The 14204-nt window shown below is 45.3% G+C and overlaps 2 protein-coding genes across 3 annotated transcripts in view; one reads left to right on the top strand and one right to left on the bottom strand.

Annotated features, from left to right (window-relative positions):
- TSPEAR (thrombospondin type laminin G domain and EAR repeats) overlaps nucleotides 1-14204 on the bottom strand; it is a 319882-nt gene that overhangs the window by 294210 nt on the left and 11468 nt on the right. The window lies entirely within an intron of this gene.
- Nucleotides 4712-5209, top strand: LOC119529783 (keratin-associated protein 12-1-like). Of its 2 annotated transcripts, XM_037830504.1 has the most exons (3): nucleotides 4712-4863; nucleotides 4951-5017; nucleotides 5102-5209. In XM_037830504.1, the coding sequence occupies exons 1-3, from the start codon at nucleotides 4712-4714 to the stop codon at nucleotides 5207-5209; spliced, it is 327 nt and encodes a 108-aa protein (XP_037686432.1). The 2 variants fall into 2 exon arrangements, with proteins under 2 accessions (XP_037686432.1, XP_037686443.1); XM_037830515.1 differs by having other exon boundaries at nucleotides 4712-4743; nucleotides 4951-5209.

The raw sequence follows: 14204 nt of genomic DNA, 5'->3' as shown, positions 1-14204 counted from the left end.
CTCTCCTTCAACCAGGAGGTTTGCCTTTTCCCTTGAAAATAGGACACCTGTTCCTTTTAATGTGTTTAGTAATAAAATTAGTTTCCGTCGTTACCATTCTATTCTCGTTGGATCTCAGCAGCTAGTGAGGTGGTCTTACGAAACCGCGAGACTGACGAGACCGATGGACCCTGAGCCTCATTGTTCTGACCCCAAGGCCTCGGGACAAGCCTGCGAGTCTGAGTCTGGCTCCTCCACACCTTCCTCCTTTCGCACAGTTCAAAGAATATGATGAAGGAAGGGAACCTGGGACAATATCCTGGGCCTGGCACTAACCACAGGAGCTGAAGTTCACCCGCTGGCTCTGGGCACCCAGTCATTTAAGTGCTCTCAACGTCGAGGCCTGCAGATGGCTGAAAAACACAAACAGCCACTTGTCTCAGAGGCCTTGTGAGAAAGCACATGCTGTTTCCACAATGAAGGCCTTGCCTCGGCAGCACGGGCACACCAGTGGGCTTCCTGTGGTGCACGGCCTCCAGCAGGGCCCTGTGGGGCCTTCCCGTGTGCCCATGTGGCTCTGGTCCAGTGTCCGGCTGCAGCAGCTGTCCGAGGCCGTGGGAGGTGCCCGGGCTCATGTGCCAGGGTCTCCGAGGTCCCCACCTCTCCACATCCAACCACGGAAGGCCTGGCCCTGCAGACTGAGCTGCGTGCTGTAGCCACGTCCCCATAGACAGCTCCTCCAATGTCACCCGTGGGCGGACGTCCCGTGTGGCTAGGAGTCACGCCTGAGGTTGCCGGCCCAGCCTGCGGCAGTTAAGCATCAACTCACACATGCTCAGCCCAGTTGCAGGGCAGAGGGACGTGTCCGTGAGCCCCGGGTCCACAACTGCAGGGCCCAACGCTGCCAGCACCCATGTCTCCCGCCCCCAGGAAGCTGTGAGGCCGTGTGGAAAAATCGGGAATAATCGACACACTCCAGTAAGTTACAGTCAGAGAGGATGCTGAGATGGCCACGCAGCGCCCATGCGACTGTCACGCGCAGCAGCGACCCTGCTTGGGGGGCTCCCCCTCGCGCTCGGGGCTGCAGGGTGGCAGGGCCGTCCAGCCCTCGGTGGCGGGAATTAGGCCGCGGGGCTGCTGTCCACTGTGAAACGACAAATACACGGTCACTGCTTTTGGCGACACTGACACATGCTACTTGGTTCCTGATTGATATGTATTTTTAAACAGTTGTCTTATAAATAAACTGTGAGAATAAAAATGAGTCTTTTATATTTACTGACTTCTTTCCCATCTTGGACGCCGTCCATTTGTAGATTCCATTTCCACGTGTTAATATTTCTATTCAACCAAAAATTCATCCTTAAAATCTCTCAGCTTTCACTTCTTTCCTGAAAATGACTTTCTTTCATCCTCATTTTGAAGAACTTTTTGCTAGATATAAAATTGTGGATTGACAATTTTTGCCTTGTACTATTTTACAGATGTTGTCCCGTTTCCTTCTGGCTTTCATTGTTTCAAATAAGGAGTCAAAGACAAATCTTATTCTCATAAACCTATCTATGAAGTATCTTTTTATGCAAATGCTCCCAATATTTTCTCTTTATTTTTTATTTTCATCACTTTGGCTATTATATGCCTATATTGTGCTTTTCTTTGTGTTTATTCTTGTTGAAGTTTGCTGAGCATCTGGATCTTTAAACTGATAAATTTTTAAAAAATAAAATTTGGGAAATATTTGGCTATTATTTCTTCAAAAATTTGTATGCTTCAATATTCTTCTTTTCTCTTTCTGAGGCTTAAATTAATTGTATTTTAGACTTTGATATCATCCCCATAGGCTCTTTTCCATTTTCTTAATTCTTCTTTCTCCGTTGTTCTTCAGATTGAATTGTTTCTACCATGTATCTTCTATTTCAGAGAGTCCTCCTTTTGTTCTTTTCAATCTACTGTTAAGTCCACTGAATGAATTTCTCATTTCTTCTATTGTGCTTTTCAGTTACAGAATTTCCATTTTTATAGATTCCATTTCTCTTTTATATTCCCCCTTTATCCATTCATTATAATACTTGCTTTTTTCAAATTTTCCTCTAATTCTTTGAACATATTTCTAATAAGTTATTTAATGTCATTGTTTGCTTGGTCTGACATCTGGGCAATTTCAAGGTTGGTGTTTATTGACTGCTTTTTCTTCTTCTCTGTGAATATCATTGTCCTATAACTTTGTGTATCTAGTGATTTTTTATTGCTTATTTGACATTTTGTTAACACACTTTCTCTCCTTTTTCTGAATGCTGATTTACTTGCTCTGGCAGGCAGTTTATTACTGGTTGCTCACCTTGGATTTGTGTAGGCTTGGTTCCACACTCTGTTAGGGCAGATCACAGGAAGTCCAAGGTGTTTCCTAAGTTCTATAACTTGGTGGACTCGGCATCAAACTCTCCTTCCTGCACGTGTGGTTGATGATTGGTTTAGGTTCTGCTTGGGTGGGTCTAGAGGAGTGTTCCTTTAGGGTGTGTTCATTACTCGTGAGGTGTAGACTTTATTGAGCTCAGGGGTTTCCACTCCCCAGAATTAAAGGAGCCTCCCTGTGATGGGCCTCAGGTGGTCTTCCCTGCACCTGTGCAGCCCTCTCCCACGTGTCCTTGAGGGACACTCGCGTAGACGTCCGGGAGCCACGGCACGCACAGCTTCCTCCTTCCTGATATCCCACATCAGTTTCCAGGAGCTTCAGTGGCTCAGGCTCTGATCTCCTCCTCTGAGCACGCTACGTTCCGACTCCAGCCTTCTGCAGCATATCTGAGGAGCTGACCCAAGGGAGAGAGCTGGGCGTATGTGGAACTCACGAGCTTTCCTTTGTTCAGAAATCATAGTCTTGCGCTGCCTGGTGACCACTGCTTACAAACCGACACCTCATCAATTTTCTGTGTGTGTGGTTCCTTGTCATAGGATTATGGTCTGATAACAGCTTTTCCATAGAATTCTCCTGTATTATTTGATCTCTTGTGCCTTCCTGAAGGTTCCTGATCCACACAGTGGAAGGTGAGGTTTGAGGAAGTCTTTTGGGCACATTCAACCTGCAAATGAGTCGGGCAGATTTCAGGCAGGCGGGGCTAGAACCACGTGCTTATCACTGAAAGGCCAGTGGGAGCCATCAGCTTGGATGTGTGGCTTCTAGAACCGAGCCCCAGAAGGGGCAGACTCCTCAGAGCCCACCCATTAGCCTCCCCCCAGACAACCCTCTCCAGTGTGGGAGCTGGGCAGGTGCCGAGAGAGGCTGGAGCTTTATGCTTAAGGAGGTCACTCTTTATGGAAAATCCAGGAGTGGGGATAACAAATCAGGTCCGGCACACAAGTACTCAGCTGGTCCCGTGAAAACGTGCGGCTGTGTGGCTGCCTGTGCCACGCTGGGTGTGTGTCAGTCCGGTAAGGAACCTCCTTCAACACATCTTAGAGGGCCAGCCCTGTGGTTTTCAACTGAGCAACTTCTTCCAGGAGTTTTTCAGAAGCACCATTATATCCCCACATCTTCCCCACTGTCAGGGGCGAGGCGGAGGTGAACTAAAGGAGACTTTGAGTTCTTTATAAAATATGGGATGGAAATTATCCAAAGCGTGATGGAGATTTTATAGGTAAAAGCACTGGCAAGGGCAGAGATGTGGGAGATTGCTACATCACTCCTTTCCTCCTGGCTTTAGGGGGATTTGAGAGGACAAGCTGGAGCCCCCAGAAGAGGTGGCTCCAGACACAAATGGCAATGGCCCCCACCCTGCCCAGGTGAAGCGGTTTGAAAGCCCCACTGCCACACGCAGCCGCTCCCACCCACGCCCCAGCTCTCCCTGTGCTGACGTCATCAGGCTCCGTGACGGTGATGGTCTAACCTGGGTGCGTGGCCTCCCTGCTCTCCACGCCGAGGACAGCCCGGCCGTCGGCACCTGCCACGACCCCTCCCCCTGCCGTGGCTCCCACGGGACCCTCCGCTCACCCTGGGGCCCCACACGTTCCAGGGCACGGGCGTGGCCCAGCTGCAGGCCCTGCCTTTGTGGACCCGCGTGTCCATCCAGGGGGTCTGACCACTCACCACACCTTGTTCCTCTCTCTATGAGCCTTTCTCACGACAAGGGTCCAGTCAGCACCTATCAGATCTTCTCCGTGGTGCACACCCTAAAGCCCTCGCGTATCTCGTGCACACACTGACTCCCTGTCCTCCCGGGGAGGCTGCCAGCTCTCGATCTCCAGCCCTAAGAGCCCGGGAACTCGGGGAAGAGTTAGCCACCCTCCGCTCTCCCTCACGTCTACTGGGAGCCCTCCCGGCATGTGGGAGGAGGGTACACTTTTGTAGACGTTGGAGGATCCCAGTCACACACAGAGCGAAAATCTGGAGATAAAATCTTTGGACTCACACAAGAGAACCTCAGGTGATATTTAAGGTGTGAGTCAGAATCCAGAGGGAGCCAATAATAAAACATTCTGTCAGGTTTCCAACTGTCACAAGAGCATGAAGAGGATGTAATTTGTCACGAAGCCAAGGGCCAAACAAAAAACAGAAAACTCCATAACAGGAAAATACAATTCTGGGAGAGAGCTCAGAGAAGCAAAACCAAGGAAGACAGCAGTTGTATTTATGTGTTGCCAGTTTGCTGGTCCTGGGTATAAAGGCTGCAGTTGAAATGGAGCCTCCAGACCAGCCCCGTCCTCCTCCTTACACACACCCCAGCCACCCTCACCCACCATGTGCCACACCAGCTGCTCCGCTGTCTGCCAGCCGGCCTGCTCCGGGTCCCCGTGCTGCCCACCCCTGGGCTGCGGGGTCCCCTGCTGCCGCCCGGCCTCCTGCGTGGCTCTGCTGTGCCGGCCCGTGTGCGGCGTGGGCGCCTCCTGCCAGTCGGCCTGCGGGGCCACCAGCTGCTCCCCCTGTGGCTGCCAGTCCCCGTGCTGCCCTGTGACCTGTGGCCAGACCTCTTCCTGCAGCCCGGGCTGCTGCGTGCCCAGCCCCTGCCAGGCAGCCTGCTGTGTGCCCGTGTGCTGCAAGCCCGCCGTGTGCGTGCCTGTGTGCTGCAAGCCCGCCGTGTGCGTGCCCGTGTGCTGCAAGCCCGCCGTGTGCGTGCCCGTGTGCTGCAAGCCTGCCATGTGCGTGGCCCCCTCCTGCCAGTCCTCCTGCTGCTGCCAGCCCTCCTGCCCTGCCCTCCTCTGCAGACCTGTCTGCTGCAGCACCCCTGCCTGCTGCTAACAATTATCTCTACACTTAATTCTCTGCTATTGTTCTCTGAGGGCCTTTCTTTTTGTCAAATATCAGAATTCTTCCCACACATCTCATTGCCAAATCAATGATGGAAACCCATTTCTTGGGGCTGTAATTTCCCCCTTAGCTTGCCTACCCATTAAGACTTAGTGACTGATAAAAAATAAATTTCTCTGCTCCTCAGCTCTGGCTCTTATTTCTTATTTCCCCCCAAAGCTGTTTGCTCGTTGTCCTTTGCTGTCTTGACCCGGCCAAGGCCAGCACTGCGTTCCTGCCCGAGATGGTTCTCCTGGACGTCACTGCCCAGAGCTGAGCTTTCCCCAGGATGTCGGGAAGCTCCTCCTGGCAGAGCGGGATCTGGGGCCATTGCTTCCCAAAGGACCGTTTTCCCTCTAACAATTCCATGAGGACCTTTTATCCAAGGCTCTTTTGCCTGGAAACAGCACCAAACCATGGAAGGAGGATGTGGCGCTCAGGCAAGCTGGAATCCGCTTCCATCGCTGCAGGGTTTTCAGATGGAAAAGCAGCTGCTCTCACGTACGCCCAAGGTTGGACTGTGGCCAATGAGCCGTGCGCCCGGGAGGCAATGTCAGTCTAGCAGGAGGAAGAGCCCCCTGCACGGCACAGCTCCCAGCAGCTCAGCTGGGCAGCTGGTTACGGCTTCTGGAGGCCGGTGACTTTCAAACAGAAGCCACACAAACTCGGCTGTGCCCAGAACAGAAAACCAGGAGTCAACCCAAATGCCCTTCAACAGGGGAATGGAGACGCCAGTGATGGCTCATTCATTCAACAGAACACAAGTCAGCAATGAAAAAGGAAGGCATTGCTTACAGCAAGCAATGTGAATGAATCTCAGAAGCACTGTTTTGGATAAAAGAAGCCAGACACACAAGAGCACACACCGTATGATTCCGTTTACATGAAGCTCTGGGACAAGCAAGACTTGTCTGATATTATTATAAAAATCAGGACACGGGCAGCTTCCAGGGCGTCAGAGCGAGATCGACTGGAAAGGGGCCGAGGCGGCTTTCTGGGAGGATGGTCGTGCCCTGTCCTGAGAGAGTCTGGGTTACAGAAGTGTATGCCTTTTTTCAAAATTCATTAAAAGGTACACTTGAGATTTGTATCATTTCACACACACAAACATCTCTATTGAGGTCTAGTTAATGGCAAACCTGCTAAAGTGCTCAAGGGTAACGAGTACTGATATCTAAAGGTTAGTGGGAGAATCCAGGCACTGGGCATATTTTTCATAATAAAATAAAAACAGTTCTATGTTATGGTTAACAGTTAAGTAGCTTCAACTCATTAACAGTTTCATTTAAAAATGGAAGCCACAAAAGGGATTCCTGCTTTAGAAGGGAGATTAAATAAAAATCCTCCATGCTGTGGAGGGTTAACATTCAAAGACAATTGAGGGACATCCCAGCATTCAGGCAGAAGTAGGGTGGTCGCTGGGTCAGCCAAATATCCCGGGGACCAGGCTGACCGTGAGGAAGCCAAGGCTCAGAGAGCGAGGCTTTGTTCAAGATGGCGGGCCTGTCTCAAATTTCCCATGACCCGCGGCAGGGAAGGGAAAGTTAATTTGCCAGTGAGCAGGATATTTCAGTAAAGGAAATGGAAAGCAGCGGGAAACGTGTTGACCACGAGAGGGGACAGAGGAGGTGGGAACTGGCCTGACTCGGAGCCCCTGCCCAGCCCCGCTCCCGTCGGCAGGCCCCGTGGAAGGAGACGTGGGGAGGGGGCCATGGGGGCCCTCCCAAAGCAGATCGCCCGGCAGTCCCACATGCACCCCAGTTACCACCAGTGTTTATCTCTGGGAAAATTTCACACCCCACCTGGGGAGACTGAGGCTGCACAGGGTGTTGGCACCCCAGGTCCACAAGGCCCTCGTTCTTATTCCAAAGTGAAGCTGATGGACGGACCCCACTCCTACCACAGAGCTCCGTGTCAACGTCCCTGTTGCAGGGAGAGTTTCTCTAGAAGAAACACACTCCGTAGAAAGGAACCCAGATGACCGACGACCACTCACTCTCACCCCAGTTTACTAGGAAGCCAGGAAGCATGAAAAAGCAAGACCAAGACGCCCAGTCTCAGCTCTGACACAGGAAGAGCTGGAAGTCTTCCTCCCAGTCTCCCAGCAACAACAAAATGCTGAAAAAATTGAAAAACAATGGCTTTTCTTAGATACATCAGAGAATTGAGGTCATGGGGAAAACACCCCAAAACTGGAGAGAGAGGCAAATAAAGAGAATCACAGAATATGGGGGCAGAAGCCACTGGAGCCAGTAACTGGTAGGCACACTTTCAGAGTAATTTTGATGAATTACTGTAGGCGGAGTGGGGAGTAGCTTAAGAACCAAAAGCTCGTGGGGTTTACTCCGGGAACGCCACCAGGTGCTCATGATGAAGACTGGAGAAACATCTGCTCAGGTATCTGGCACAGGGGAGGGGGAAGCACCCACTCTGAAGTTCTGAAATACATCCACACCGTCTCCATAACAGAGGCCTGTCCTCCAAGGGAAATACATCACCAGAGCCTCACCTGACCCGGGAGGGCAATTGGGCAGCTGCAACCCCTGCAACCCTCCTGTCTCACCCAAGAGGAAGGAAAAATGGCTCAGAAGCCCTTCTGCAGAAGGCTACAATTCCAAACCTCGGCCCACTGAAACATCGAGGTCTCATCGTAAGATTACAGAACGCATCCTTTACCACCACGTCAACAAGGCTGCAGCGAAATAAGTGGGTTACAACAAGAGAACTGCCAGGCACAAGCTCTGTCTAAGGAGTTCTAGGGAAACACGAGACAACAGCAGAAACAAGCCTCTGGCACCTGCGGCATCACCAAACATTAAACACAGCCCAGCTCTCACCAGAGTAACATAAAACCTCATGCTGAAAGCATGATTACCTCAGTTCCTACTACCTGAAACATCACGTCCAGGGTTCAATGAAAAATTACAAGACATGGTAAAAGGCAAGAGAAAACAGTCTGAAGAGAAAAAGCAAGCATCCAAACCAGACTCAGCTATGACACCGGGTTTGGAATTATCAAATAGGGAATTTTTTAAATTATGATTAATATGCTAAGGGCTCTAATGGAAAAAAAATACAACATGCAAGAACAGATGAGTAATATAAGCAGAGAGATGGAAACTCTAAGAAAGTTTCAGAAGGAAATGCTAGAAATAAAAAACAATGTAACAGGAATGAAGAATGCACTTGATGAGCTCATCAGTGGACTGGATACAGCCAAGAAAAGAATCAGTGAGATCAAGATATGTCCAATAAAGACTATTCAAACTGAAATGCAAAGAGAAAAAAAAGAATGAAAAATATGGAAGAGAATATCTAGAACTGTGAAACAATTATAATGTAATAAGGTAACATACATATAATGAGAATACTAAAAGGAAAAGAGAGAAAGGGGCATAAGAAATATTCAAAGTAATGACAGCTGAGAATTTTCCAAAATTAATGACAGACATTGTGCCAGTTTGAATGTATTGTGTCCCCCAAAATGCCATTATCTTTGATGCACTCTTCTGTGGGCATACCTATTAGTGTTGATTAGCTTGTAATCCTTTGAGTGTTTCCATGGAGATGCAACCCACCCAACTGTAGGTGATGACTCTGATTGGATAATTTCCATGGGGGTGTGGCCCCGCCCATTCAGCGTGGACTTTGATTAGTTTAATGGAGCACTATATAAGCTCAGACAGAAGGAGCGAGCTTGCTACAGCCAAGAGGGACACTTTGAAGAATGCACAGGAGCTGGGAGGGCAGCTGCAGCTGAGAGACACATTTTTGAAGATGGCCATTGGAAGCTGACACTGACATTTTGGAGAACGCCATTTTGAAACACAATCTGGGAGCTAGCAGATGCCAGCCATGTGCCTTCTGAGCTAACAGAAGTTTTCTGGATGCCAATGGCCTTTCTCCAGTGAAGGTACCCTATTGCTTATGCCTTACCTCAGACACTTTATAGCCATAAGACTCTAATTGTATAACCAAATAAACCCCCTTTATAAAAGCCAATCCATTTCCAGTGTTTTGCATTCTGGCAGCATTAGCAAACTAGAAGAGACATCAAACCAAAATCCAGGATCTCAGAGAACACCAAGATACCAAAATATCTACACCTAGGCACATCATATTCAAACTGCAGAAAAACGAAGTCAAAGAGAAAATCTTGAAAGAAACCAGAGGGGAAAACCCCTTACTTACAGAAGAACAAAGATAAAGAATCAGGTTGGACATCTCATCAGAAACCACACAAGCAAGAAGAGAGTGGAGTGACATATTTGAAGTGTTGAAAGAAAAAAACCATCAACCTGGAATTCTGTGTCTAGCAAAAATATCTTTCAAAAGCAAAGGAGAAATAAGACTTTCTTAGAGAAAGGAAAACTGACTAGCCTTGCAAGAAATATTAAAAGAAATTCTCCAGAGAAAAATAAAAGGAGAGATCAAAATGTGGCTTTACATTAAGAAAGGAACAGCATTAGAGAAAGAATAAATGAAGGTAAAATAGGATCTTTAATTTTTCCTATTAATAATTGATCTAATAGATAGCCGTTTGTCCAAACAACAGCAAGCATGCATCGGGTGGTTTCAGCACGCGGATGAGTGACGTGAACGACAGCAGAGCCGCAGGCGTGGAGGGCCAACTCGGGAAAACTTTGTTATGAGGTGACAGCACGACATGTGAAGTGAGGTGGTGCTATTTGAAAGTGAATTTAGATTAGCTGTAAGTGTATATTGCAAACTCCAGGGCAACTGCTAAAAGTTTTAAAGAAGTATAATTCATATGCTAAGAGAGGAGAGAAAAAGGAATAATAAAATATTCAATTAAAACCAAAGAAGGTAGAAAAAAGAAGATAAAAAGAACAAGTACAATAAACAGAAAACAGTTACAAACATGGTAGACATAATCCTACTCTATCAATGACCACTTTAAATGTGAATGGTCTAAATACACCACTCAAAAGACAGCGAGGGAGCTCTCAGACCACAGTGGAATTACACTGGAAACCAATAACCAAAAGATAGCTGGAAAATCCCCAAATATTTGGAGATTAAATAACACACAGCTAAATAGCACATGGATCACATAAGACATTTCTAGAGAAACTTTAAAATATTTGGAGTCAAATATAAATAAAAATGCAAGTCATCAAAATTTGTGGAATTATCAAAACAGTGCTTAAAGGGAAATTTATAGCATTGAATGCATATTTTAGAAAATAATAAAGGCTCAAAATCAATAATCTAAGCCTCCAGCTTGGGCAACTAGAGAAAAAGAGCAATATAAGCTGAAAGCCAGCTGAAGAAAAGAAATAATAAAAATTAAAGCAGGAATCAATGGAATTGAAAACAGGAAATCACTAGAGAAAATGAATGAAACCGAAAGTCACTTTCTTGAAGAGATCAATAAAACTGATAAATGTGTAGCCAGGCTAAATAAGAAAAAGAAAACACAAATTACTAACATCAGAAATGAATGAGGGGTCATCTCTACTGCTTCCATGGACATTAAAAAGATACTAAAAGGATATGATGAACAACACTACCCACAGATTTGATGAATTAGATGAAATGGATCAATTCCTTGAAGACACAAACTACCAAAGTTCACAAAAGGAGAAACAGATCATCTAAATAGACCTATATCTGTTAAAGAAATGGAATCAATAATTAATAACCTGATGAATTCTACCAAAACTTAAGGAAGAAATGATAGCAATCCTCTAAAATCTCTTCCAGAAAACAGAATAGAAAGTGCAAGCCTAACTCATTCTATGAGACCAGTTTACCCTAATACCAAAAGCAGATAAAGACATCACAAGAAAGGAAAACTACAGACCGATATTTCTCATGAACCTAGATACAAAAATCATTAAGAAAATATTAGCAAATTGAACCCAATGATGTATAAGAAGAACTATATACCACAATTGAGTGTAATTTATTACAGGTATGGGTGAACATTTAAAAATCAGTCAATGTAATCCATCACATCAGCAGGCTAAAGAAAAATCATAAGATCCTATCAACAGATGCAGAAAAAAAAAAACATTGGACAAAACCCAAAACCCATTCATGATAAAACTCTCAGCAAGAAAAATTCCTCAACTTGATGAAGAACATCTACAAAAAAAAAAAAAACAAAAAAAAAAAAAAAAAAAAAAAAACCTACCACTAACATCTTACTTAATGGTGAGAAACAAAGCAATACTACCCCCTCTCATCACTTCTATTTGACATTGTCCTGGAAGTCCTAGCTAGTGTAATACCACAAAAAAAAAAAGAAGTGAGGCATGCAGATCAGCAGGAAGACGTAAAATGGTCTTTATTTGCAGATGACATGACTGCCTATTTAGAACATTCCAAAGAATCAAAAACAACAACACAGCAAAAAACTCCTGAAACTAATAAGCAATTATAGCAAGGTTTGAGGATATAAGGTCAGTATACAAAAATCAATTGCTTTCCTATATAGCAGCAATGAGCAACTGGAATTTAAAATTAAAAGCAAAATATCATTCATTTTAGCACCAAAAATAAAAATATAAATATAAAACCTCCAAAACTCTGATGAAAGAAATGAAAGAATATCTAAATGGAAAGACAGCCTATGCTTATGTCTAGGAATGCTCAATATAGTTAAGGCGACAATTCTTCCAAACTTGATCAATAGATTCAATACAGCCCAAACCAATCCCCAGCAAGTTGTTTTGTGGATATTGACAAACCGACTCTAAGGTTTATATGGCAAAAGACTCGGAGTCCTCAACACCGCACTGAAGAACACAGTCGGAGGACCCACTCCGTGCAGTCTCGACAGTGGGATTTTGTCAAAAGAATAGACACAGATCAATGGAACCGAAAAGAAAGCCCAGAAAAAACCACACAAGTAGTCAAGGGATCTCTGACAAGAAAGCAAAGACAATTCAATGGACAAAGGATGTCTTTTCAACAAATGCTACCAGCACAACCAGACATCCATGTGCAACACCAAAAAAAAAAAATCTAGACATAGACCCTGCACCTTTCACAAAAATTAACTCAAAATGTATAATAGACCTAAATATTAAATGCAAAATGATAAAACTTCTAGACAACAATAGGGGAAGATCTAGGTGAACTTAAAGCACTATCTATAAAAGAAAAATTGATAAATTGGACTTTATTAGCAGTGTCTGCAAAAGACACTAAGAGAGTACGAAGACTAGCCAGAGACTGGGAGGAAACATTTGCAAAACACATATCTTATAAAGGACTTGTATCCAAAATAAACAAAGAACTCTTAAAACACAGCAATAAGAAAACAAACAACTCAATTTTAAAAACTGGGCAAGAGAGCTGAATAGACACCTCACCAAAGATTTATAGAGGTCAAATAAGCATATGAAAAGATGTTCAACATCACATGTCACAAGGGAAATGCAAATTAAACAACGAGATTCCCCCGCAGTCCTATTAGGATGGCTAAAATCCAAAACAACAACCAAAGCAAATGCAGACGAGGATCTGGGGCCACAGGGGCTGTCCTTCGTTACTGGAATGTAAAATGGTGCAGCCACTTTGGAAGACGGTTTGCAGTTTCTTAAAAAGCTAAACATGGTCTTGCCACACTATCCAGCAATTGCACTCCTAAGTACTTACCTAATTGAATTGAAAACTTATGTCTATGCAAAAACCTGTATACAAGTGTTCATAGCAGCTTTATACATAATTCCCAAAGCAACCAAATATCCTTCGATAGATGAACGGAAAGAAAACTGTGGCACATCCACACAATGGACTATCACTTAGCAATCACAAGAAATGAGCTAAGGAGCCATGAAAAGACATGGAGGAAGCTTAAATGCACATTTCAAAGTGAAGAAAGCCAGTCTGAAGAGGCTACATACTGTACGACACCAACTATATCACATTCTGAAAAAGGTAAAACTGTATCAAGACAATGAACAGAGCAGTGGTTTTCAGGGGCTGGGGGAGGTGAGAGGGATGAGCCGGCAGAGCACAGGGGGTTTTTAGGACAATGTAACTATTCTGTAAGATACTGCGATGGTGGATCCATTAGTCAAAACCCACAGAACCACACAACCCGAAGAGTTAACCTTAGTACAAAGTGGACCTTAGTTAACAGTAATGTATCAATATCAGTTCATTAACTGTAACAAATGTTTCACACGGCTGCAGGGGTTGGGGGAGGGGCGGGTTAAACAGAAACTGCTCTCTGTGCACTTTCTCTGTACATATAAAACTGTCTAAAAAATAGTCTATTGATTTTTTTAAAAGAAAAAAAAAAAAAAGACCAAGATAAACAAACCTAAAACTACACCCCAGAGACAAGAGATAATTTAGGGAACAGAAAAAGAGCTTTAAAAAATTTTAAATACACTCAGAGCCTTTCATGAAGATATTGCACCCATAAAATAAGAATAAGGTGCTCTGAAAAAGGAACAATTAGAAAACTTACCTCAAAAGAGTTATAAATACTAAATATCTTAGAAATAAAATATGATTGCTGAGATTTGAGATTAACCAAGTGGTGCTTTGAGGTGAGGTTGAGAGATCTCCCTGACTTCGAATAAAAAGTCAAAGAGACAGGAGAAAAGAAAATACCAGACCAGAGGAAGTGACCCCTGATGTGTGGAGTCCCCAAACGAGGGACAGAGGGGTGGCGGGAGGATGAGCAAATAACCCTCATAGCAGGACATTCCCCAAAGCTCAAGAAACGAGTCTGCAGGCTGATGGGACTCAAGTGATCCAGGAAAAGTGAACAGAGGAGACCTGGAAACACCCTGTTGGACCCAGAACACCAAGGTCAACAAGCAGCACCCCCAAAGCCCCCGGATCTCAGAACAACAAACCCAAGATCCTGCACAGAAACCGAAGCGAGCCTGGCGGAGGGCCTCCCACCGGCAGCCCTGGGGGCTGCGAGCCACGGAACACCGCTCACGGCAGCCGGGGGCAC

The sequence above is a fragment of the Choloepus didactylus genome, chromosome 1 (assembly GCF_015220235.1).
Source record: "Choloepus didactylus isolate mChoDid1 chromosome 1, mChoDid1.pri, whole genome shotgun sequence".
Classification (NCBI taxonomy): Eukaryota; Metazoa; Chordata; class Mammalia; order Pilosa; family Megalonychidae; genus Choloepus; species Choloepus didactylus.
Note: the sequence above shows the minus strand (reverse complement) of the source record. Positions and strands in the feature narration are given on the sequence as shown.